This window comes from Macaca mulatta, chromosome 18 (assembly GCF_049350105.2).
Source record: "Macaca mulatta isolate MMU2019108-1 chromosome 18, T2T-MMU8v2.0, whole genome shotgun sequence".
Taxonomy (NCBI): Eukaryota; Metazoa; Chordata; class Mammalia; order Primates; family Cercopithecidae; genus Macaca; species Macaca mulatta.
Window position 1 is genome coordinate 69,010,753 of NC_133423.1, and position 24,879 is coordinate 69,035,631.

A 24,879-nucleotide genomic window follows, 5' to 3' on the forward strand; every position below is an offset into this window, starting at 1 on the left:
AGTGCAAGTTAGAACAGATTACTAAAATGGCACAGCTATATAAAGCTATAGAAGTTTTAAAAACAAGGTAAAAATATGTCCTCTGTAAAGATAAAGAATACATTCATCTGAAAGTAGGCGAGCAGCATAATTTTGAAGCAGGTTCTCTAAACTGGAGCAATTTACCCAGGTTGGTCTTCTGCACAGGCTGCTGAGGGCAGGGCCACCAGTTAATGTTATTGACACCCTTTGTGCAGTGCTCCTGAGCCACTCATCAAGGTCCTTAACCTGTAGTATTTGGGTCGTTCCTCTTGGCAGCTCCAGGCTATGGGATGTTGTTATCCCTGCTTTACAGGGGAGGAGACAAAAGTTTGGATGCACGCCTTGCCCCACTAGCAGGCCGTGGAGCTGGAGCCCAGAGTGATGACAAAACCTGTGCTCTTATTCTCATTTTCTGCCTTCCAGGAAGCATCATTATCATCGTCAACTATAAAGACAACAGGCCAGGGCAGTGGCTCACGCCTGTAATCCCAGGGCTTTGGAGGCTGAGGCAGGTGGATCACTTGAAGCCAGGAGTTCGAGACCAGCCTGGCCAACATGGTGAAACCCCAATTCTACTAAAAAAATACAAAAATTAACCAGGCATGGTTGCAGTTGCCTGTAATCCCGGCTGCTTGGGAGTCTAAGGCAGGAGACTCGCTTGAACCCAGGAGGTGGAGACTGCAGTGAGCCGAGTTGACACCACTGCACTCCAGCCCAGGCGACAGAGCGAGACTCTGTCTCAAAAAAACAAAAAACAAAAATGAAAAACAAAGACAACAGAATTCCTCTCCTCCTCTTTCTCCCCCCTCACCTCATCAAGGTTACCTATCCATTAGGAGAGAATGCCCCTCTTCACAAATGTCCCAGCAGTGGGAAATGTGCAGTAGGTATCAGTGTATCCTAATAATGCACTGTTACATTTTTTATATTTTCTTCTCCCTTTTTTTTTTTTGTTTTTGTTTTTGGTGGGAGTTTATCCAGTTATTCAGATATTCAGTTTGGTCTCCTAAATATTTCTTTGATATGGCCCCTTTCCTCCATCTTTGCTGCTAGTACCAAGTTCAGGTCACCATCCTGTCCTTCCTTGTGTTAGTTTCCTGTGGCTATTGTAATAAATAACCACATACTTGGGTGACTTAAAACAACAGAAATGTATCCTTCACAGTTCTGGAGGCCAGAGTCTGTAATCAAGGTGTGGGCAGGGCTGCGCCCAGTCCTGAGCCTCTAGGGGAGAATCTGTTCCTTGCTTCTTTCAGCTTCCGGTGGCCGCGGCATTGCCCAGCTTGTGGCTGCATCACACCAGTCTCTGCCTCTGCGGTCACACTGCCCCTTCCCTGTGCATGTCAACCTACCTCTTCTTACAAGGATACGTGTGATTGCCTGCCTCTTCTTATAAGAATACATGTGATTGCATTTAGGGCCCACCCAATAATCCAGGATAACCTCCCGTCTCAAGATCTTCAATTTACTCACATTTGCAAAGACCCCTTGTTGCCATGTCAGACAACATTTACAGGTTCCAGAGATTGGGATGTGGATGTCTTTTAAGGGGCAATTTTTCTTTTTTTTCTTTTTTTTTTTTTTTGAGACAGAATCTCGCTCTGTCACCCATGCTGCAGTGCAGTGGTGCGATCTTGGCTCACTGCAAGCTCTGCCTCCCGGGTTCATACCATTCTCCTGCCTCCGCCTCCCAAATAGCTGGGACTACAGGTGCCCACCACCATGCCCGGCTAATTTTTTTTGTATTTTTAGTAGAGACAGGTTTTCACCATGTTAGCCAGGATGGTCTCGATCTCCTGACCTCATGATCCACCCTCCTTAGCCTCCCAAAGTGCTAGGATTACAGGCGTGGGCCACCACACCTGGCCTTAGGGGGCCATTTTTCAACCTATGGTACCCCTAGACTTTTGCAACCCTCTCTGCCTTCTGTCTTCCACCCTGCAGCCCGAGTTCCTCTCAACATGCAGATCGTGTCATGGTCAGCTTTAAAACTCTTCACTGGTTCCTGGGGCCCTCAGATCCATCCTGTTTCCCAGTGTGGCCTGTGAATACCTCCCTCCCTTCCTGTCCTTCACTCTCCCTTCCTCATTATGTTTCACCTATGCCCCACTTCTTCCCGTTCCCCGGAGAAGCTGGATCCGCTCTCTCCTCTGGGTCTTGGTGTGCTCCTCTGCCTGGGCCATTTTGCCACCTCCTCGCTTTTTGTTTGGCCCATGCCAGTTCATCATTCAGTTCTCATTCCTTCACTTCACTTCCTCCAAGAAAGATTGCTCTGCGTGTGCTGGGCGGGGTGCACTCTTGCCCCATCCGAGCTCTCGCCTGAGGGGGCATGTTTACCTTGTCATGGGATGTGTTCCCTGCACCGGACACAGTGCCTGACACACGGGAGACTTAAATGTTTGTTGATGAGCATACCCGTAGGAGGGGAACCTCTACATCCACCTACCGAGAGAAATACTGCAGCAAAGAGCGCTAATCCACATCGAAGTCTTTCCTGGAGTGATTATATATGTGGATGCCAAAAGTTTCCACAGCCTTTATTTTTAAGCAAAAAATCAAGAACCATGTGATTGTGAGATCGAAGAAAATATTTTCATGTTTTTTATCTGTTTTCTTTCAGGCCATTCCTGTGTTTCTCACTTTGTGTAATGTAGCTGAAGTTATCATCTGTGGGTACCAGAAGTGTTTTCAGAAAGAGGTAAACGATCATGCAAAATGCTAGTGTTACTTCCTTGTTTTAAATTTCAAAGAAGCACTCTTCTTTTTATGGCCCAAATTAGTGTCTGCCTTTTCCTGCCACCAATCTCCAGGCAAGATTGCCTGACAGTGGTCACTGATATCATGGGACACAGTTTTGACTTTGCGGCAATTCACTAGACATATGTGAGAATATTGGTGATGTGAACTGAACTCAGATCCAGGCCAGGCTGACCCAGATCCTTGGGAGACAAAGAGGAGTTTGCTGTTGGCCTGGTGGAGAAGCATTCCCACCCCCAGCCAATCTAGCACCACAGGACAAGGCATAGCAGAGTTTTACACAGGGTGCCGGGACACTAGCCCACCTCAGGGAAATTTGCTTTTCTCTCCAGTACCAGCTGTACCTCATATCAGCTAGAACAAGCTCCTTCACCTTCCAGGCCTCCATCTGTGCAAGGTGGTAATAATGACACCAACTTGTTCAAGGCTTGTTCGAAGAACACAGCAACTATCATTGTTAAGTAACTGCTTCCAGCCGTTTCCTGCATGCAGTGGGTGCTCTGCACATCAGCAAAGATTACTAATGTTATTAGAGGTGGTTTTAATTTGGTCTTTCTTTTCGAAGTCGTTTTGTTGTGGTTTTTTTTTTTTTTTTTTCTTTCTGGCATTTGCTATTTGGTTTCATACCAATTTTTGGAACATTTTCATTTATTTTTATTTTTAGAGACAGGGTCTTGCTCTGTCACCCAGGCTGGAGTACAATGGTGCAGTAATAACTCCCTGCATCCTCAAATTCCTGGGCTCAGGCGATCTTTCTCTCCCAGCCTCCTGAGCAGCTGGGACTACAGGCACGAGCCACTGCACCTGGCTACTTTAAAATTTTTATTTGTAGAGATAGGGTCTTGCTATGTTGTCCAGGCTATTCTTGAACTCCCAGGCTCAAAGGATCCTCCTGCCTCACCTTCCTAAACATTGGGATTACAGGTGTAAAACATCACACCCCACCCAATTTTTGGAACTTTTAAACTATAGAGAGGCCAGCTGGCCACCTCAAGCTACATGCTTCTTACAGGTGTGCAGGAAAGGAGGCTGTAGCCATACCTGATCTCCCCCCATCATCCCGCCGCTCCTTGGAGGTGGCTCTGTCGATCATCTCTCCCGTCTCCTACACTGTGAGCCTCTCCCTCGCTGCTGGCTTATTTCCCTGAGCCCATAAACATGCTTGGTGTTATCAGCCCACCGAGGAGAGGACGGGCTGTCCTTCCCATGTGACAATGAGAGACAGAAGAAACTCACTTCACCCAGTCCTGGAAGGGTGTGTTTACAAAACCAACCCTCCCACAGGAAGATCTCAAGCTGCCTTGCCCGTGCACCTCCCACTCTGCCTCATCCCTTCTCTCCCCTCCCATGCCACAGGCCTCAGACAGGGCCGGGCTTGGTGTTGTCCATGCCCTCTTGTCCCTGTCACCTGCTGCTGCTCCTGCTTCTGCCCCCACTGTTCCCCTGAGACTGCCCTGGCTGAAGGCACTGGTGGCTTCGTCTGTGCGACTCATCGTGTCTGTTTCCACCATTCCCCCTACTTTCTCCTCCAGCCTCTCTGGGCCCCCTTGGCCTTCATGCGCCCTCCCTGCTTGGTTCCCTTCCTGTGTCTTGGGCTTTTCCTTCATCCATCTTTCTTTTCCGTTTCCTTTGTCTGCTTCTTCCGGGTCTCCCTAGGCTGTTTCTTAGGAGCCTCTGTCCTCATGCCACACACTTTCTGGAAAATCTCATCCACACCCATTGTGCCAACCACCTTCTGCTCATAGAGGACCCCCAAGTCTCCATCTCCAGCCCAGACCTCCCTGCTGAGCTGAGCTCCCCTGCAGAGCCCTGGGACTTGCTGTCCTGGTTCTCCCCGGACATCTGAAATGAAACTGATCTATTTCTCCAGACCTGCTTCTCACTTGGTAGCCCCAATCCTGGTCATCATCACCCAAGTCAGAAACCTAGGAGGCCCCTTGGAGTCCCCAGTATCCCCTCCCGGCCACATCCAGCCTATTACCAAGTCTGTGCCTCCTCCACCCTCATAGCTGCTGCCGCCCTAGTTCAGTCCTCATTTTCTTCTCCAGGCGGCCTGGCTGGGACTGAGGAAAAAGAGCTTGATCCCCTGAGCGCTTGCGCAGGGCCTGGAGTGAGCAGCCCTGGGCTGAGACAGTTGTCGTTTTCTATTTGGCAGTCCCACGGCCCAGGCTGGGAGGTGGAGGCCTCTCGGCACTTGGGCTGATCTCTGTGCGGCTGGAGGGTTCCCTGGATGGGCACCTTCCTCTGACGTTTTACTTACAACACCATCGTGCAGTTTCCATAGTCCGTCAGTTCTAACATGCGCTGCTTTTCTTTCACATTTTAGTCAAATATCTACAGTGGGAAGGCTCTTACAATCAATGATGTGTCATGGTGTAGTTTTTTTTTCTTTCTCCCTAATACATAAAATAAGTGGAAGTTTAACAATCAGTGGTGTCTTAGGGTCAATGAGATACGGCATGATTTTCCCCTTGTCTCGGGCCTGCTCCCCTGAGTCTTCCAATGGCAGGAACCACGTGGTGGTTCTCCTCAGAGCTCTGGGCGCAGCCTCCAGAACTGGGACTGAGCTCAAGAGTCACTAAATGGTCACTGAAGTTCAGGGGCACAACCTCCCTGAGAGTGGCTAGCTCTGGGAACCTGACCTGTCCAAATTCGAAAAAGGCTTCATATTCTCCAAAAGGATACTTCTTTTTTTTCTGAGACGGAGTCTCACACTGTCACCCAGGCTAGAGTGCAGTGGCGTGATCTCGGCTCACGGCAACCTCTGCCGCCCGGGTTCAAGCGATTCTCCTGCCTCAGCCTCCCGAGTAGCTGGGATTACAGGCGCCTGCCACCATGTCCAGCTAATTTTGTGTATTTTTAGTAGAGACAGGGTTTCACTGTGTTAGCCAGGCTGGTCTCGAATTCCTGATCTTGTGATCCTCCCACTTCGGCCTCCCAAAGTGCTGGGATTACAGGCATGAACTACTGCGCCTGGCTGGGATGCTTTCTTATAAATTTAGAAATGAAGATTTACCTGGTCTGGGGACAAGATCAAGGCATCTCCACAGGGTTTGCTTCCTGGTGGGCAGGTCAGACCCTGTAGATGAGGGTGACTGTAGGAGTGAGGGTTAGAAAGTCCTTCAGGGATGCTTCCATCTAGCAGGGGACCTCTTCCACTCTAGAGACGAGGGCAGATGTCTGGCTGAGAGGCCCTGTCCTTGGAAATCACTGAATGAACACCGTAAGATTTTGAATCTTCAACTCCATATGATCACTAACAGAAAACATCATTTCTTGTCAGGGCAAACTAGAAAAAAGTGAGTGGGTAACTTTTTGTTGTTGTTGTTATTAAAACAAACCTTTCTTTCCTTTGTAAATCTAAGAAGATTTAAGATGTTGTAGAAAATACAGAGGGAGGCCACCCAGTGGCTCATGCCTGTAATCCAAAAGCTTTGGAAGGCTGAGGCAGGAGGATCAGATGCAGGAGTTCGAGGCTGCAGTGAGCCATGATTGTGCCACTGCACCTCAGCCTGGGCAACAGTGAGACCTTGACTCTAAAAACCCAAAAATCAACTGTGTTTCTACTTCCCTGAGGAAACCACTCTATTCTTTCAGACTTTTTTCCTATGCACATATATAGATGTATTTACACGTATGGTAAGACACATCCTATTTTTCCATTTAACAGTTGGTCAGGAAACCCTATTAAGGCTATCATTCCACATTGGTTGAGGCATGTGTTGGCCGTTCCCTATTTATAGAATTGTAGGTGGTATTTAGCAGTTTAGGGTTAAAATCTGCTCCATGATGCTGCTGTGATATGTTCTTGATGAGACTTATATTTCTGATGATACGGCCTTGATGAAATAATCCCTTATCATAAGGAACACGCTTGCACACCACCTCACAGACTGTTAAATGTTACAATGAGGGCTATTTTGTCTACCATGTGCGGATTTTACTAGAATCATTTTTGGAGAGTAAAAGTTGACCTCCTTGTGACTTCATTCCCAGATTATGAAAATAAACTATCTGGAGCTGTAGAGTTCATTTTCACCATCCACAACAACATCTTTGTGTATTCATGCACACACACATGTGCACACACACACACACACAGAGTTTGACTCTAAGGCAATACGTGGCTCGAGGAATTAATGTACCTTGCAGACTTATTTATTACAGTTTAATATTAGAATACTCCTGTTTGTTTATTCATTTGTTCAGCATTTATCAAGTACCTATGAAATGTCAAACATTTCGCTAGGCCTAAAGCTGCAGAGATGTAGGAGACGCATTTCTTAGCCTTAAACCAGAGTTGAATGGAGGGGCTGGCCTGTACACTTGGGCTGGCACATGGTATGGGTGGGCCAGCGGGTGAGTTCCGGTAAGTCGGCACGGGAGGAGCAAGGAAAGCTTCCCTAGGGGGTAGATTCGAGTCAGGCAGGGTGGGAGGGGACTTTCCAGTTTGATAAGAGAAAGGACTCTCCTTGTCAGGCAGGCAGAGAGAGCGTCAGGTGGTGGGGAAGGGTGCCAGCAGAGGTGACACCGCAGGACTGGCAGGCGGGCGGGGGGGCAGCTTCCCTCATTCCTCAGTGCCTCAAGTGCCCTCCTCTTTAACATAGAACCGATGACTGTTACTTACCCCATGATTAAAGGATTCAGTACATGTAGAGCCCTTAGAACAGCACCTGGCAATGTGAGTAGCCCTCACAGTTCAGTTAGCTGACCCAGAGGAATGTCAGCTATTTTTTGTTAATTTTGGCAGCATGACTTCTTTTTTTTTTTTTTTTTGATACAGAGCCTCGCCCTGTCACCCAGGCTGGAGTGTAGTGGTGTGATCTCCGCTCACTGCAATCTCCACCTCCCGGTTCAAGCAAATCTCCTGCCTCAGCCTCCCGAGTAGCTGAGATTACAGGCGTGTGCCACCACACCTGCTAATTTTTGGTGTTTTTAGTAGAGACGGGGTTTCGCCATGTTATCCAGGCTGGTCTTGAACACCTAACCTCAGGCAATCCACCCTCCTCAGCCTCCCAAAGTGCTGGGATTACAGGCATGAACCACCACATCTGGCCCTTGGGCTGCATGGCTTTTGAGGAGTTAACCTGTTCAGAACCCTGAGACCTCAGTAGGACTTGTTGCTAGGTTATTTTGGACTGAGGATCCTGAAAAGGAAAATGGCTGCCATGAATTCAGTCATATCCAGAGCCCTGGGAGATGGAGCTAAGTAATGAACATATTGCCTGTTTTTACTCTCTGTATCCCAGGATCTATGCTCTTTTACTCCCCTCCATGGAAGGGGCCTTTTCTTTTGGCCTGAAACGTTAGCCCTGGAAGTTACTGGGTAAGCATGCTATTACAGAAGTGGAAGAGCATCCCTTCAGTCCCTCCTCTCTATTTCTGCTCTTACACCAGGCTGTTGAGGTTTTGGTTACGGTTAGCTCAATTTTTGAGTAACTACTGGGCATGGTGGCTCACGCCCGTGATCCCAACACTTTGGGAGGCCGTGAGTTGGAGACCAGTCTGGCCAACATGGCGAAACCCCATCTCTACTAAAATTACAAAAATTAGCTGGGCGTGGTGGCGCACACCTGTAATCCCAGCTACTTGGGAGGCTGAGGCAAGAGAATTACTTGAACCCAGGAGGCAGAGGTTGCAGTGAGCCAAGATCACACCACTACACTGCATCCTGGGCAACAGAGCAAGACTCCGTCTCAAAAAAAAAAAAAAAAAGAAAAAAAAGAATTTTTGAGTAACACATTTACCGTATGGGGGACAGTTATGCAGGTGTGAGCCAGATCACCTTTGCCCTCCTCCTTTCGGTGCTTAAGGGCTAACTTCCCAGCAGGTGGCAGTACAGCACGGCTGGCCTCACGCCCTGGGCTCTGCAGAGGCAGGGTTGGGCAAAGACCAAGATTAGAGTCTAAAGCTGCAAAAATAGAATCTGTTCATTAAAACAGGGGAAACTTTATTATTTAAGCACACATGAAAACTTAAGGTAGCCTTTGTAATAAGCCACATGTTTCTCTTGTCAGTGCTTCACTTCTAAACAATATGTTTATACTTCACACTGCCTGAACTGGTGTCAAAAATTATAGTGTGTTCCCAGCTAGCAGAATAATCCTTCTGAAATGTTTAGAATTAATCAAAAGTTGAATTGGACCTGTTTGTTTCCTCTATCAAATATAGAAAAATCGGTGTTACCCTCTCCTAACGTGTTACTCTCTGCTAACATGTGCAAATGCGTTCTCAGTACAAAAGTCTGATTTCCTTAAACTGGCTCATCAAAAGGAGTTATAATGGTAGAGTCCAAATCAGAATTTCTTCATTTCAGGTCATTTAAATGCCAAGTTTATATTCCCCCAGTCTGCCTTTTTTTCCCTTCTCCCTTGGGGTGGAGTAATGTTAATACTCCTTCTCTTTTTTTCTGTTTTTTAATTTTTATTTATTTATTTATTTTTTTTAGACGGAGTCTCGCTCTGCCACCCAGGCTGGAGTGCAGTGGCCGGATCTCAGCTCACTGCAAGCTCCGCCTCCCGGGTTCACGCCATTCTCCTGCCTCAGCCTCCCAAGTAGCTGGGACTACAGGCGCCCGCCACCTCGCCCGGCTAGTTTTTTGTATTTTTTTAGTAGAGACGGGGTTTCACCGTGTCAGCCAGGATGGTCTCGATCTCCTGACCTCGTGATCCACCCGTCTCGGCCTCCCAAAGTGCTGGGATTACAGGCTTGAGCCACCGCGCCCGGCCCGTTTTTTAATTTTTATATCACATCAGATAATTTATAGGACTGCTCAGAGTCAGCTGGATTAGTGAATGGAATACTTAAAGAGACAGAACTAAAATAGAAGTTGAGGTTGGGTGCAGTGGCTCACGCCTGTAATCCCCGTGCTTTAGGAGGCTAAGGCAGGAAAATCACTTGAGGCCAGGAATTCAATACCTCTGAGCAACATAGTCAGATCCTGCTGCTACAGAAATCTAAAAATAAAAATAAAAATAAAAAGAGTAGCCGTACATGGTGGTTCATGCCTGTAGTCCTAGCTACTCAGGAGGCTGAGGTGGGAGGATTGCTTCAGCCCGGGAGTTTAAGGCTGTAGTTACCATATCATTGCACTCCAGCCAGGGCAACAGAGTGAGATTAGATAGATAGATAGATAGATAGATAGATAGATAAATGGATAAACAGAAAAACAGCTTAATTGCTCTTTAAAATACAGGTTACATCTATTTCTTTCTCGCTCCTCTTCTTAGTGTGTAAGAGTTTTAAAGACACAGCCCCAGCGTCATTTTGTCTTTCACAAGTAAACATCATTCTAATGGTGAAAGTACTTTGCTGAAGTGACTCAACTCTGGAATTCTGAGTCATCCTTCATTTGGTCCAAGCAGAAAAAGCCTCGGTAAATATTAAAGTGCGGCAAGCTGTTAAGCCCTTGATAAACCTACTCGTAGTTTATTTGCCTCTTAATCAAAATGTTTCCTTTTAAGAGGAATTTTAAAAGTTTTAAAAGTCTAATTGTATGTTTCTTTACTTTTATGCAGAAAACATCTCCTGCGAAGATCTGTAGGTAAGTTTACTGCCCTCCCCACAAAAAGCCCTAATAGAAGATTTAACCTAATTGTAACTTGGATGATAAACTGTTTGTTGAAGATTCATACTCTAAGAGGTGACAGAAGAATTTATTATAAACATTCATATATCCCTAATTTGTGTCTTAGTCTAAAATTTCCTGTGTTTCTCTTTTCTTTCTGAAATATTTTATTCCAAAAGAGAAAACACCAGAACCAACCTGTGCTAGATTTCATTGATGCCCAAAACTTGACTAAACAGTTGTGTGATACTGATGGAGAATGAAAATGAAAAACATGGAAATGACTTAAAACTTTAAAAGTAACGTTTGCAGTTTATTTGGTCTTTAATATTTTCCGTGGTGGAAAAAGCGCCGGCCTGTAAGATCAGAACTGCAGTCCTGGGCCACAGCAGGGGGATTGTGGGCAGCTTTCCTCGTCCTCTTTGCCTCAGTTTCCTCTGCTAGAGCGTAAACTGGGCTGTCCTCTCATTCAGCCCTCGGTGCCTGCAGCATTTGAATTCTAACCTGGGTGCCCTGCATCTGACTGCTTCCCGCTTCCTCTGCAGGCCAAGCAGCTCAGTCCTGGAGGCAGAAAACCAACAAAGGTGCTTTGATAGATGGATTTAGGATTTCTGCTGCAGATATTTCTGGGCTTTCATCCAATCCCCCACCCTCCTTTTATTTCTTTATTACAGGTTCCACCTTGAAAGAACAAGACAAAACCAAACTTCAGGACTGTCCTCCTGTTTAAAAGGAGATTAGCAGGTGTCAAAGAGAGGCAGTAAAGCTCATGATACCTGATGTAATCAGGTACTGCTCGAGGCCAGGTGTGGTGGGCAGGCAGGCAGGTGTCTCACCCTTGGGCATCCCCCGTCTTCCACAGCCCCAAGAGGTTGTCTGTTTGGGGGGATCTCTGTTGCTCATTCCCCATGGATGGGGAAGCATCCTCTATTCTATGACGCCTTTCACTATAGGGAGACACCAAACCCATCAGTATTCTCCTCTCCTCCCACCACAAAACCTATCTATTCCCGGGCAGGCCCAAGAAGCTCCCCTGACAGTCTCTCCTCCACTTATCCCACTGTTTGCCTTGGATACTTCTCTGGGTCATTTGTGTGTTGGGGTGCCTTGAAAGTCAGCAAGGCTATAGGAGTAGGGCGGACTAGGGTAGAGAAGTGTCCTCAGCCTCGGCTGCTCCGTGTTGTCCTGACCTTCCCAAGGCTGTGAGGCGCCAGCTCCGTGGGCCCCTCTGCCAGTCCTCCTGCCTCTGGCCCAGCCGGTCAGTGCTGGTCCATTGGATACAGTGGCAACTACACATGGTTATAGCAGTGAGCACCATCAGAATTGATCAGCACCACTGTTTTCAGTGTACTAAGATTACACCTGCCAAGTTGTGTGTTACATATATATGTTTATGTGTACATATAAAAACATGTAGTCTCTATATAGAATACAGAATCTATGTTGGTAGGAGATGGCATATGGCAAAGTTCCCTGAAAGTGAAAACATTGTATTCAGCGCTTTTGTTCACGCCTTTGATCCTTGGCTGTTTGCTGCCTGATGGAATAGTCAGTATGTTAAGGGGCACTATATATATGTTGCCTCTATAAAATGGAAAGAGGAAAGAGACTAAGTGATAATTTGGGTTTTATGCTTTCTGGCGCCTTCTTTTAGGAGGAGAGAGTGGGGAAAGCTAGAGGCAAGAGCTTTCGGCATATAAAACTCAGAAGGAATAGGCCATAAACCAGGGATTACTGAACCAGCTCCAAATTGACTGTCTAATGAGTGAGGATAGCTTCCTGAAAATATCTGTGTTTGGCAGTGTTACTTTTTGTGCAAGAATTTTTAAAAATTGCTTTACTGTGGAAATTTCTAAAGACATATCAAAGTAAACAGAATAATGAATGAAGTCCTGTGTACCCAGTTCCCAGCTTCAGCCATTTTCAGCTTCTGGCCCCACCCACTGCCTTGCTCAGTATTTATTCCAGGCACCCTAGCATTTCATCTGTAAATATTTCAGTATGTATAAGAAATTTGTCTGATAAAACATTTTATGGGGGGAAAGTTTAAACCTACAGAAAAGTTGCAAGAATATTACAAGGAGCTCCCATGTATTCTTCACTTAGATTCACCCATTGGTAACATTTTTTACATTTGCTTTCTTGCTATCTCAATGTATATATGTGTACACATGCATAAACATACATAAATATCGCATACATATATGATAATGTAGATATTATTCTTGCTCTTATGTTTTCTGAATCATTTGAGAATAAGTTGTAGAGGTCATGACTCCACTTGTAAATACTTCAAGCTGTGTTTCCTAAAAATGACAATCCCTTAGATAACTAAAGTGCAGTCACTGAATTTAGAAAATAACATCTGATATGATACTATTATTTAATATTGAATCTATGTTCAAATGTTGCCACTTATCTGGCCACAATATTATTACTATTATTATTATTTCCTTTTCTTTTTTGAGATGGAGTCTTGCTCTGCCACCCAGGCCAGAGTGCAGTGGCACATCTTGGCTTACTGAAACCTCCGCCTCCCGGGTTCAAGTGATTCTCCTGCCTCAGCCTCCTGAGTAGCTGGGACTACAGGCGTGAGCCACCACACCTGGCTAATTTGTGTTTTTAGTAGAAAAGGGGTTTTACCGTATTGACCAGGCTGGGCTCAAACTCCTGAACTCAAGTGATCTGCCCGCCTTGGCCTCCTGAAGTGCTGGGATTACAGGCGTGAGCCACCACACCTGGCACAATATTATCTTTTATAACATTCTTTTTTCCCCTAAAGATGTCATGTCTAAGCCGGGCGTGTTGGCTCAGGCCTGTAATCCCAGCACTTCAGGAGGCCGAGTCAGGCGGATCACCTGAGGTCGGGAGTTCGAGACCAGCCTGACCAACATGGAGAAACCCTGCCTCTAAAAATACAAAATTAGCCTGGTGAGGTGGTGCATGCCTGTAATCACAGTTACTCGGGAGGCTGAGGCAGGAGAATCGCTTGAACCCGGGAGGTGGAGGTTGTGGTGAGCCGAGATTGCGCCACTGCACTCCAGCCTGGGCGACAAGAATGAAACTCCGTGTCAAAAAAAGGAAAAAAAAGATGTCATGTCTCTTTCGTACCCTTTAATCTGGAACAGTTCCTCAGCTTTTTATTGTCTTTCATTGCCTTCGCATTTTTGAATAGGGGAGGCCTGTTGTTTTGTGAACTGTCCCTAAATTTGGGTTTGTCTCAGTGTTTCCTCGTGGTTCAATCCACGCTCTGCATATTTGGCAGGAATACCACCCAAGTGATGTGGTGTCCTTCCGAGCTTTATATCAAGAGGCACACAATGCGGATCTGCCTCGTTATTGGTGGTATTAAGTTTGATCATTTGGTTGTGGGGGTGCACAAAGGATTTTAATGCGATTTCTGTAGTGTTTTCATTTTTGAAACAGGCGTATTTGTGGTCTGATTCTCCAGTTTTTCACTTGTATATTTTTGGGATCTGCAGTTGAAAAAACACTTGTTTCATTAGATGTTTCACAGGCACACTATTTTCCTCGAGTGAACCAGCTGTGGTTTTGCAGATGTCCTGTAACTGCCTGACTCTGGGAAACAGCTAGCTGAGGTCCAGAGAAGGAAAGGTCTGTTCACGAGTAGAGCACATAATTGAAAACTACACAGGTAGTCAGGTTCACAGAGGAAGGACAGAGGAACCAAGCTGGTCTCGTAGGATCTTTGCCTCATCCAAACTCCAGAGGATGCATTTTCACCTCCACACTCTTGGGGAAAGCTTTGATGTTGAAAGGTGAAGCTGCAGTGTTTTATCTCCCTCTCCACAGTGCCTTCTTCCTCCTGGCCGCAGCAGGATGCCTTCCCTTCAATGACTCCCAGGTAGGTCCAGGTGAACTCATTTGCCTTCAAAGTGTCTTTTATTCTCTGAAGCCTGGGTGTATGACCAGAATTTCCTAGTCCTTCCTTTTAGAAGCAGGATAACTTGGCCTATGCAGAAGCATTCCAAAGCTTACAGGCTGGGTAGCTTTGGGCTTGGGCGATACCATTTCCCCAGGCTTTTGCCTTCTCCCCAAGGCTGCAGGCATCGCGGCCTGCAGAGCTCTGGTCCCTGGGCACTGTGGTGCCTGCCGTCTGTCCTCTGTACATGCCTGGTGAACCTGCAAGCCAACACCCAGGTTGTCCCAGCCTCAGGCATGGAGGCAAAGTTGATTTCCTCTCCTCCCAAGGGCCTCATCTCCTACAAAGTGATTTTTTGTTTTTGTTTTTGCTTTGTTTTGAGACACAGTCTCACCCTGTTGCCTAGGCTGGAGTGGAGTGGCACGATCTCGGCTCACTGCAACCTCCACCTCCCGGGTTCAAGCGATTCTCCTGCCTCAGCCTCCCAAGTAGCTGGGACTACAAGCGCCCACCACCACGCCCAGCTAATTTTTTGTATTTTTAGTACAGATGAGGTTTCTCCATGTTGGCCAGGCTGGTCTCAAACTCCTGACCTCAAGTGATTCGCCCGCCTCGGCCTGCCAAGGTGCTGGTATTACAGGCATGAGCCACTGTGCCTGGCCTGCAAAATGATTTTTATTTTATTATCCTGTGCTAAAGTTGAGTTTTCTTTATGAGGTGCTGAGGACCCACCCCCGCCCCCAGTAGTCCTCTCGTTTCTGGGTTTCCTTTCTTTCTTTTTTTCTCCCTCCTTTTCTCCCCCAGGATTATTAGGTCCCCACCAAGTGTCAGGCACTGAGCCAGGCTCTGGGGACACAAAGAGGAAAATTAATCTTTGCTCAGGCAGAAGTCAAGCCTATTTGGAGCAGAGGGGAGGGAAACAGTCAAGTAAACAGATCATTATCACACAGGGAGGCCAGGGCTCTGTCCCTGAGGTACAGGAGGCTCTGAAGCACCTAAGAAGACGTGGGACCTCAGGAAGTAGGAGTAGCCACAATTACAGGTAGCCTGCTGTGTGCCAGGCTCTGTGCCAATGCTTTCTGTGCCTTATGTTATTTAAAATCTCCCCACATTTCTGTAAGGGTGGGAGCATTATTATCTCCATTTCATAGCATAGAATAAGGAGGCTCAAAAGGTCAGCAGCTAACAAATAAGTGGGGATTTTAGAATTTATCGCAGATCTCTCTGATGCTAGAGCCAGACTCTGCTTACAGGACCTAAATCTGGAAGAATGAGGAGGAGTTAGCCAGGAGAAGAAAGCAGGCGAGGGCAGTCGTGGAGTGTCATGAGTATCCTGTGATCCAGCATCATTGAGCACCTGTTGTGTGTCTACCCCTGTCCTAACACCTGCCCTCCTGGAATGTACATCTATGAGAGGGGAGGGCAGGAGGAGACAGAAACACATAAACAAATAAGGAAGAAATAAATAGGACGTGTCCTATGATACTACATCCTGTGGAGAATGATAAAGGAAGAAGTAGAGGGTCCCCTTGGTTGAGTTGTAGGGGGAAGCAGTCATGCTTGGGAAAATGCAAGTTATCCTTATTCAGGGGCAGTAGGAGGCTGTACATACAACCGGAGGGGTTGATGGGGGCTTGTCACAGAGGTCTTGGGGTGTCATGAGTTTAGATTTGAACTTTGTGATGGCAGTGAGGGGCATGGGGTGTTGGAGGCAGAGTCCTGTTAGGAAGATGTTGTAGGCACCTGGGTGAGGAATGAGAGGGAACCAAGGAACTGACGTAAGGCCCCAGGGGTCCTATTTTGGGACCCTTGCTTGGCACTGCGCATTGATGACAGGGTTTCTGATGGCCGCACTGGATTCCGTTTGCCTTGCTCTTATAGCCATTTTTTCTTTTTTTGATTCTGTGTTTCAGTTTGATCCAGATGGATATTTTTGGGCTGTAATTCACTTATTCTGTGTAGGTAAGTTTTAAAATAGTACTTACGTAAGGCTGGGCACAGTGGCTCATACTTGTAATCCCAGCACTTTGGGAGGCCAAGGCAAGCAGATCCCTTGGGCCCAGGAATCAGAGACCCACCTGGGCAACCTCGAGAAACCCCGTCTCTACAAAAAATACAAAAATTAGCCAGGCATGGTGGCACATGCCTGTTGTCCCAGCTGCTCAGGAGGCTGAGGTGGGAGGATCACCTGAGGCCAGGGAGGTCGAGGCTGCAGGAGTCATGATCACACCACCACACTCCAGCCTGGGCAAAAGAGTGAAACCTTGTCAAAAAAAAAAAAAGGAAAGAAAGAGAGAGAGAGGGAGGGAGAGAAAGAGGGAGGAAGGAGGGAGGGAGGGAGGCTTACTTGAATAATTGAGGTTTATTGTATACCCACTTTTTGGTGACCCTGGACAATAGGAAAATCAAATCCAAGGTGTGAAGGTTAAAATTAAATGGTCATTTTCTGGATTGGTTTTCTATTTTGAGGTTTTTCCTCAAATGTGTCCATTTCCAATATGCTTTCCTCTTTTTTCATGGCAAATATGAACTAACTCACCATGACTTGGGGTTTCACTTGCTCAAGTCAACTTTTGGAACGCTGATTGGTCTTCTCTAAAAACGTTGGGAAGATATTCAGAAGTTCATGTCAAAAACTTTTTTTTTTCCGGTAATTTACCAAAAAAGTTGAAATTGGTCAAATAAAGGGACCATCTGATTTTATTACAAATCATATGTTCAGTGTTGCTTGTCTGTAGTCCTGGGGGAAAAGCAGTGCCCTGACTGTTAACACAGCTCAGAAATGTTCAGCAATCCAGGGGTGTTTCTTTTTTCATGTGCATCATGTCAAGGAAGTAACACCTTCCTGTTAATTGTGTCCTTCATTGATCATGATGCTTTCCATGCCCAGTACTCTGGGGACCACTGGAAGGACTGACTGCGTTATCATAGAGGATTATTGAATTTGCATCCTTGAAACCTTCCAAATGTTGATGGTCTTCTCCTGTCAGCTGGGTGTGACCCTCATAGGGAAAAGGACCAGCAGTCATGCCTTTGGGGGCCTTTATCCATGTGGATTTTGTGTTTCCCTGGACATGCCAGCAGTTCCTTGAGAAGAATACCATGACCAGTGACATGTTTTATTTCATTTTCAGGGGCTTATAAAATTCTGCGGAAGTCCCAGAAACCCAGTGCATTAAGGTAAACTCTTAAACTCTTTTCTTTTTTTTCCCTTGTGATGGAATTTCGCTCTTGTTGGAGTGCAATGGCACGATCTGGAGTGCAATGGCGCGGTCTCAGCTCACCTCACCCTCCGCCCCTTGGGTTCAATCTATTCACTTGCCTCAGCCTCCCGAGTAGCTGGGATTACAGGCATGTGCCACCACGCTTCACTAATTTTGTATTTTTAGTAGAGAGGGGTTTCTCCATGTTGGTCAGGCTGGTCTCAAACTCTCGACCTCAGGTGATCCGCCTGCCTTGGCCTCCCAAAGTGCTGGGATTACAGGTGTGAGCCACCGCGCCCGGCCAAGACAAACTCTTAATGTTTGGTGAGTTGTGGTTGGCCTAAAGGAAAGGGTTGAGACTTGTGGTATCATGAGATTCTTCCATTCGGCCAGAGACTCTGCAGGCCTGGATTGTGGTGAGGGCAGGGGACTTAGTCCTTGAAGCCGTCCCTCTTCTTGCTGTTTGGGCCACTCCAGGCTGTGTCCGCCAACACCTGGAACATGCCTGCCTTTAGCCGTGTGTGAAGAGGCATGGAAGTCTCAATCCCCTTCCTTCAGGGGATTCACATGTCACCTCTCAGATGACATGTGAATGAAATGTATGTGGCCAGCTGCTTTGGGTGCCAATCGGCTGCATTGATCACAGAGGGACAGTACTTTTTCTTGTTTCCCGAGCTCCATCCTAATTTGACTTACTTTAGACCCAGAAGTCTCTCCACTTCCTAGCTCATTCTTGGGCAAAATGAGGCCTTTGTTGCAGGCAGTCAATGGAGCAGCTTTGGTGAATGTAAATGAGAAAAGACAAGACTTCAGGCCTGGAGCTGTAAGGCCAGTTCCCCTAGACCGGCCAGCTGGCCTCTGGGTTTTGGGGCCTGCTGAAGGCCTAATGAGAAAAGGTTCGAAGGGAATGACTCCTGAGAGAAGGTCATCCACTCTAAGAATGTGGGGCTTCCACTCCCTGAAGCACCTTTTGTTCTTTTAATAAAATGTTTTTGTAGCAAGAAGCCAGTAGAGTTGCCAGATAAAATACAGGATGCCTGGTTGCATTTGAATTTCAGATAAGCCTCGAATAATTTTTGTAATATTTGGAACAGATAGTACTTACACTAAAACATTACTCTTAATCAGAAATTCAAATGTATTTGATTGCCCTGTATTTTTACTTGTTAAATCTGGTAGCCGCAGAAGCCAGTCCAGTGGCCTGAGATAGTTGACACTCCTTTGAAAGTGACAAATGTATACATGGGAAACAGTTGCCCACAGGTGAAAATGTGTGTGATTTAAAATGAACTAGCGACTGGTTTTGAATATTAAATACTTTTCCCTCTATTTATGGGTAATTTATAAAAGTAGTAACTAAAATATAATTTATTAATAGAAGATAATGATTATTTTATGTATTTAAAATAGTTCTGCTATTTCATTTATCTTTTTTTCTCTCTCATTCCTTAGTGACATTGACCAGCAATACTTAAACTATATATTCAGGTAAAATATAATTTACATTTTTAAAGAACAGTTCATATCCTTTTAGGGCTAATGGATTTTTATTTTCCAATAATATTTTGATTGAAGAGTTCTGAGCCAGTGTGCCTGCCAGGAAGGTAAGTTACAGAATTTGTGAGGATAACCAGAGTTGAGGAGACCAAATAGTAGTCTTGCCCTTAGACCAGGCAAGAGGGGCCTCTCTCAGGCCCTAAACTTCAGAGGGCCACATCCCTCCTCTGGGGCGTGGCATCTGTGAGGCTAAGGACGTTTCTCTCATCCCAGAGCCCACCCCCTCACTTCTAGATTGTGTCCTTGAATCCCCACCCGTGTCCCTGAGCTCAACTCCAGGGCTCCTTGGGTCCATCTTCCCAACTCATTCTCAGGCCCAAGGGGTGTCCAAAGAGAGGCTGTCAATGGGCAGGAGTGGAGGTGGAGGTGACCTTGCAGGCTCAGGTGTCCACACATGTGTGAGGCCCTTGGGCTGCAGGATGAAGCCTGGGGTGGAAAGAAAAGGGAGGCATTGCCAACCGGGAGTCAGAGGCTGCCCTGGGCTGCTCCATTCTGACACGCAGCACCAGGGAGCCCAAGAATTCTACATTTTAAACTAGACTTTCAGGTTATTTTGAAGGTGTATTTGTTAAGGTAGGATGAAGTCTGAGGCTTGATTTGTAACTTTTAAATATGGTATGTGGACTTCTGTTTGTATCCTTGTCCCAAGCCAAGCAGAGAATGAGCCTGCTTTACTAGAACAGCATGATATACCCTTTTTATATTAGTATAATTTCTTCATTATAATGTGCACGTAATTTATAATCTGAGAACTCTAAGGGGTTTCCGTGTTGGGAGGCTGAGGCAGGAGGATCACTTGAGCCCCAGGGTTCAAGGTTACAGTGAGTGATGATTGCACCACTGCACTCCAGCCTGGGCGATGGAGAGATCCTGTCTCAAAAAAAAAAAGTATACAGGGCTTCAAGTTACATTTTCCTTCAAACATAGTCCCACCACAGTACACCTAGAGTGATTAATTGCAGTCCAGAAAACGTATTGTGTACCTGCCACATGATGTCTGGCACTGCTAGGGATCCAAGGATGAATAAACTATGGTTCTTGCCCCCAGGGAGGTCGCAGTGTAGGATGCCACACAGGGGAAAGGATGAAAAGAGAATGAAGAGGAGTGTTCCTTTGATGTGAGCCTCATTCATCCTTGGCACCCTCCCATCGCCCTCTCTGGAACCCCCTCCCATCCCCCAGCACCCCTCTGCAGTGCCTTCACGCTGCCAAAGCCCACTGTGGGGGGCCCAGTCCCCCACCCTCTGCAGCCTCTTCTATCAAAACTCATGCCATCCAGACGACCGATTGAGTTAGAGGTTAGGATAAAACATGTGATCTAAGTATTGGAGGGATTTTTTTTTCAAGTACTGAATGGCCTGCTTTGGTAGGAGTTAGGAGTGGCTTAACACTATATTTGCAAAATTCAAACAAGGATTAAAGGACCAATTCCTTCACTTAATTATTTCTTATATGTACCCCCTAATATTTTATTTGAGTTACCCTTTGGGGTGATTCTGATGATGGGATTTGGGGTACGTGACCAGCTCTGGGAGATGCTTTGGGATGGTAAGAGGCCCCTCCTATCCTGCCATAAGAGTGATCACTTCTGCTCCTGAAGTTATAACCCAAAAGGGATTCAGGGAGATAAAATAATGGAGTATGAACAGGGTATATGTTTTCCAAAGAAAGGTGAGATGGAGGCAAAGACTTAGAGAGCCCATGCAAAGGGCTAATCATTGCAAAGTCTCCAGTCGCGTTTACAGCTACATGCAGCCCTGTCTTACACACCTACAACTTCTCAATGACCAGATGTGTGGCTCTTCCCATTGGCTTTCTCCCAAGCCTCCTGTCTAGCCTCTGTCCACAGTGCTGCTGCCCTGGGGCCATCAGAGAACCTGAGCTTTAGAGGAAGAGCACAGGAAGAGCATGAGAAACACAGAAATGGTTCTGGGAGACGGCCCCAGAGCAGGCAGGGCTCCCAGTGGTTTCTTTGCTCACAGCCATCTTCCTCCACACTGCCTAGGATGTCACCACCGACTAGGGATTCCTTGTGGTAGTTCCCAGTCCTGGTGCACTTTAGAGCCACTGAGAGGCCATAACAAAATAAAACAACTGATGCCTGCACCTCAGAGATTCCGATTTAAGCCAGGACACTGGGCTATTCTGATACGCAGCCAGGGTTTAGAACCAGCGTAGGCCATCCAGCACTTTAAAAAATTCCCTTCCGAACTGAACAATGAGAACGCTTGGTGGACCCAGGAAGGGGAACATCACACACCGAGGCCTGTCGTGGGGTGGGGGGAGCGGGGAGGGATAGCTTTAGGAGAGATACCTAATGTAAATGACGAGTTAATGGGTGCAGCACACCAACATGGCACATGTATACCTATGTAACAAACCTGCACATTGTGCACATGTACTCTAAAACTTAAAGTATAATAAACAGTAAATAAATTTAAAAAATAAAATAAAAATAAAGAATTCCCTCCCATACTTAGAAAACATGTTTTACTCCTAGCCTCTAATTTGATTGGCTGCCTGGATGGCATGAGGTTTGATAGAAGAGGCTGCAGAGGGTGGGGGACTGGGCCCCCCACAGTGGGGTTCGGCAGTCTGAAGGCACTGCAGAGGGGTGCTGGGGGATGGGAGGGGTTTCCAGAGAGGACGACGGGAGGGTGCCAAGGATGAACAGGGCTCACATCAAAGGAACACTCCTCTTCATTCTCTTTTCATCCTTTCCCTTCTGTGGCATCTATTGAAAATCAGTAAAGGTAGTTTTCAGCCACATGGTGGATGGGCTGGATCAACTGTGGGCTAGCCTCTTAGAAATGTAACTATCTTCTACACAGTTAATTTTGTGGCAAAAATACACGTAGCTCACACACAACAGCTAGCTTTTACATTGCAACCTATTTTAATTCAGAGTTTGCTTCATTTAGCTTGTAAATACTCTTGGTAGATTAGGTGAGTATGATCGTAACTAGGGTCAGCCAGGACCAAGAAAAGAGACACAGTGAACCCTCAGGTTGAAACATGGATTCATATTCTGTCCCAAGCCTGTCTGTCCCAAGAGGCAATCTTCCTGCCAAAACATGAGACATTTCAAGACATTCTTACTCTCTCTGAGGAGCTGGATTTAGTCAGAATGAGTCAGTGCAGATAATTTGCTTTTAGGCAAATTTAACTATTTCCAAGTAAAATGGGTGGCAACAGCTGGGGTTTTTGGTGCGGGGGAAACTTCTTGACTACTTTGCTGTCTCTTTTCCAGTGTGGTGCTCCTGGCATTTGCATCTCATCCCACAGGTAAAAGCCCCCACCAAGTGCTGTTTTGTCTGTCTGTTTGACATTGCTCATTGGACCCAGTGAGCCTGTCTCTCAGAGACATTTCACAAGAGAATGTCGTTGCCCCCCAGGATGACTGCAAGGGCAGGAAGGTCCCACCTATTTGAAACTGCTCTTAACAAACCAATTTATCAACCAGGAATTTATTCTTACGCCTTCTTGTCGTCTGTGTTTTCATCCAGTATGATCTCAGATATACAGACAGGTCTATTTCCTGCCGAGTAAACTAGTGCTGATTTTGCCCTCTTCTGAAATTCCTTTTCCAAGCATCCTGAATTGCTCTTCATTTCTAGTATTAAAAAATTTGGTGAAAAAGTTCAAAAGTTCAAAAAACTCCCTGAATCTGTTTTTGGTGATCACTTCAGGAGCAGAAGTTATTGCTATTATGGCAGAATATGAGGGGCCTCTTGCCATCCCATAATATTTCCCAAGGCCTGCTGTGGTACCCCAAATCCCATCATCAGAATCATCCCAAAGGGTAACCTCAAATCAAATATTAGGGGGTAAATATAAGAAATAAGTGGGCCAGGCACGGTGGCTCTCGCCTGTGTAATCCCAGCACTTTGGGAGGCCGAGGCGGGCTGATCACGAGGTCAGGAGATCGAGACCATCCTGGCTAACATGGTGAAACCCCGTCTCTACTAAAAATACAAAAAATTAGCCGGGCGTGGTGGTGGGTGCCTGTAGTCCCAGCTACTTGGGAGGCAGGAGAATGGCGTGAACCTGGGAGGCAGAGCTTGCAGTGAGCAGAGATCGTGCCACTGCACTCCAGCCTGGGCGACAGAGTGAGACTCAGTCTCAAAAAAAAAAAAGAAAAAAGAAATAATTTAGAGAAGGAGTTGGTTCTCTAATTCTTGTTTGAATTTTGCAAATATATTATTGAGTTACCCTCTTTCTATCTGGCATCATTTTTAAATTTTGTATCATATGTCACCATCCAATTCTCATAATTCCAGATGAAAGGAGTTAATTCTTTTTTTCGTAAAAATGCACACACACAAAACGAATGTTTACTGACCACTTGCTATGCATAAGGCATTACCCAGGCCCTCTAGGTCTCGGTTTTCACATCTAGAAAATGAGAAAGGTGAATTGGCTGCTTCCTAACGTCCCTTCTAGGTCTCATCTTGTGCTTAAAGCAATTAACAGCTTTCTGTTGGCGTTTTCAGCTGCTGCTTTCTGTTGGTGTTTTACCTGCTATCTGAGCAAGGATCCTCAGGGACTTGTTGATAGCGACTCAGGAATAACGCTTCTAGATTGTATGTGACATATCTGAATCCATGTCTCGTAAGGGTAACCTGAATACATTTTCTTAATACATTACACTCTGCTTGCCACATGAAAGCACAGTTCCTATAGTCTGCCTGCTCCTGTGAACGATGACTTCTCAAAACTCCAGGGTTTACTGTTGAGTCCCCTCTCTGCTGTCATTTGCTGAAAGTCTATCTTTTGTGGAATAGTAAGTCCTGTGAAGCCATACTGTTAACCCTAAATGGCCTCTGCTTACCCCTACTGCTAGTTGTCTGCCTTTCAGTTGCGTCTCCTATCATTCCTTTATGCAGCCAGGTAGCTGCCACCCAGCAGACATTTAAGAGCCGACTAAGTGTCCTGTCCCTTTGAAATGTGCTTTTGTCAAAGGCCTTTCGAAAGTTATGTTCACAGATTCTCCTTGGTTTACATCCTGAATTATTTCTAGCGGACTTGGGTGAATAATTCTTTTTTTTCCCCCCTAGACAGAGTCTTGCTCTGTTGCCCAGGCTGGAGTGCAGTGGTGTATCTCGGCTCACTGCAACCTCTGTCTCCTGGGTTCAAGCGATTCTCCTGCCTCAGCCTCCTGAGTAGCTGGGATTATAGGCACCTGCCACCATGCCTGGCTAATTTTTGTATTTTTAGTAGAGATGAGGTTTCACTACATTGCCCAGTCCAGTCTCGAACTCCTGACCTCAAGTGTTCTGCCCACCTCAACCTCGCAAAGTGCAGGGATTATAGGCATGAGCCACTGTGCCCGGCTGGGTGAATAATTTTTACCTAAAGAAATCATGCTGCCCTTCAGCTAAGAGGTTGTGCTTGTTTATTTGTTACACGTATGATGGTCAGAGCTGGAAGGAATCTTAGCGATTATCCCAGGTACCACCGAATTGTGTTAATTACTTGTGCACCATCCTAATACAAATGAGGAGATTGAAACCCCGAGGAGTTAAGTGATTTGACCAAGATGATGCAGAGTAGGCGAGTAGTAGGTCTCCTGACCCTCTTTCTTTCTTCTTTTTTTGTTCTGAGACGGTGTCTCACTCTGTCGCCAGGCTGGAGTGCAGTGGTGCAATCTCGGCTCAATGCAACCTCCACCTCCCCGGTTCAAGTGATTCTCCTGCCTCAGCCTCCCGAGTAGCTGGAACTACAGGCACCCGCCACCAAGCCCGGCTAATTTTTTGTATTTTTAGTAGATACGGGGTTTCACCATGTTGGCCAGGATGGTCTCTATCTCTTGACCTCTTGATCCACCCACCTCAGCCTCCCAAAGTGCTGGGATTATAGGCATGAGCCACCGCACCCGGCCTCATGACCCT

General features: G+C 46.3%; 1 protein-coding gene across 8 annotated transcripts in view; it reads left to right on the plus strand.

The window, feature by feature from the left end:
- Positions 1-24,879, plus strand: part of TMEM241 (transmembrane protein 241) — a 157,519-nt gene that overhangs the window by 49,459 nt on the left and 83,181 nt on the right. For 7 of the 8 annotated variants that reach the window (XR_013408229.1, XR_013408228.1, XM_077975013.1 and 4 more), the window contains 7 exons: positions 2,642-2,719; positions 10,296-10,321; positions 14,159-14,210; positions 16,142-16,190; positions 17,363-17,408; positions 18,884-18,919; positions 22,239-22,273. Coding sequence is in view for 6 of the 8 variants with exons in the window: in XM_077975013.1 (XP_077831139.1) it covers positions 2,642-2,719; positions 10,296-10,321; positions 14,159-14,210; positions 16,142-16,190; positions 17,363-17,408; positions 18,884-18,919; positions 22,239-22,273 (322 nt within the window). In the remaining 2 variants the exon portion in view is untranslated. Of the gene's footprint in view, positions 1-2,641; positions 2,720-10,295; positions 10,322-11,019; positions 11,135-14,158; positions 14,211-16,141; positions 16,191-17,362; positions 17,409-18,883; positions 18,920-22,238; positions 22,274-24,879 lie in introns of those variants that run through there. The other variant, XM_028837914.2, reaches the window with a different exon arrangement.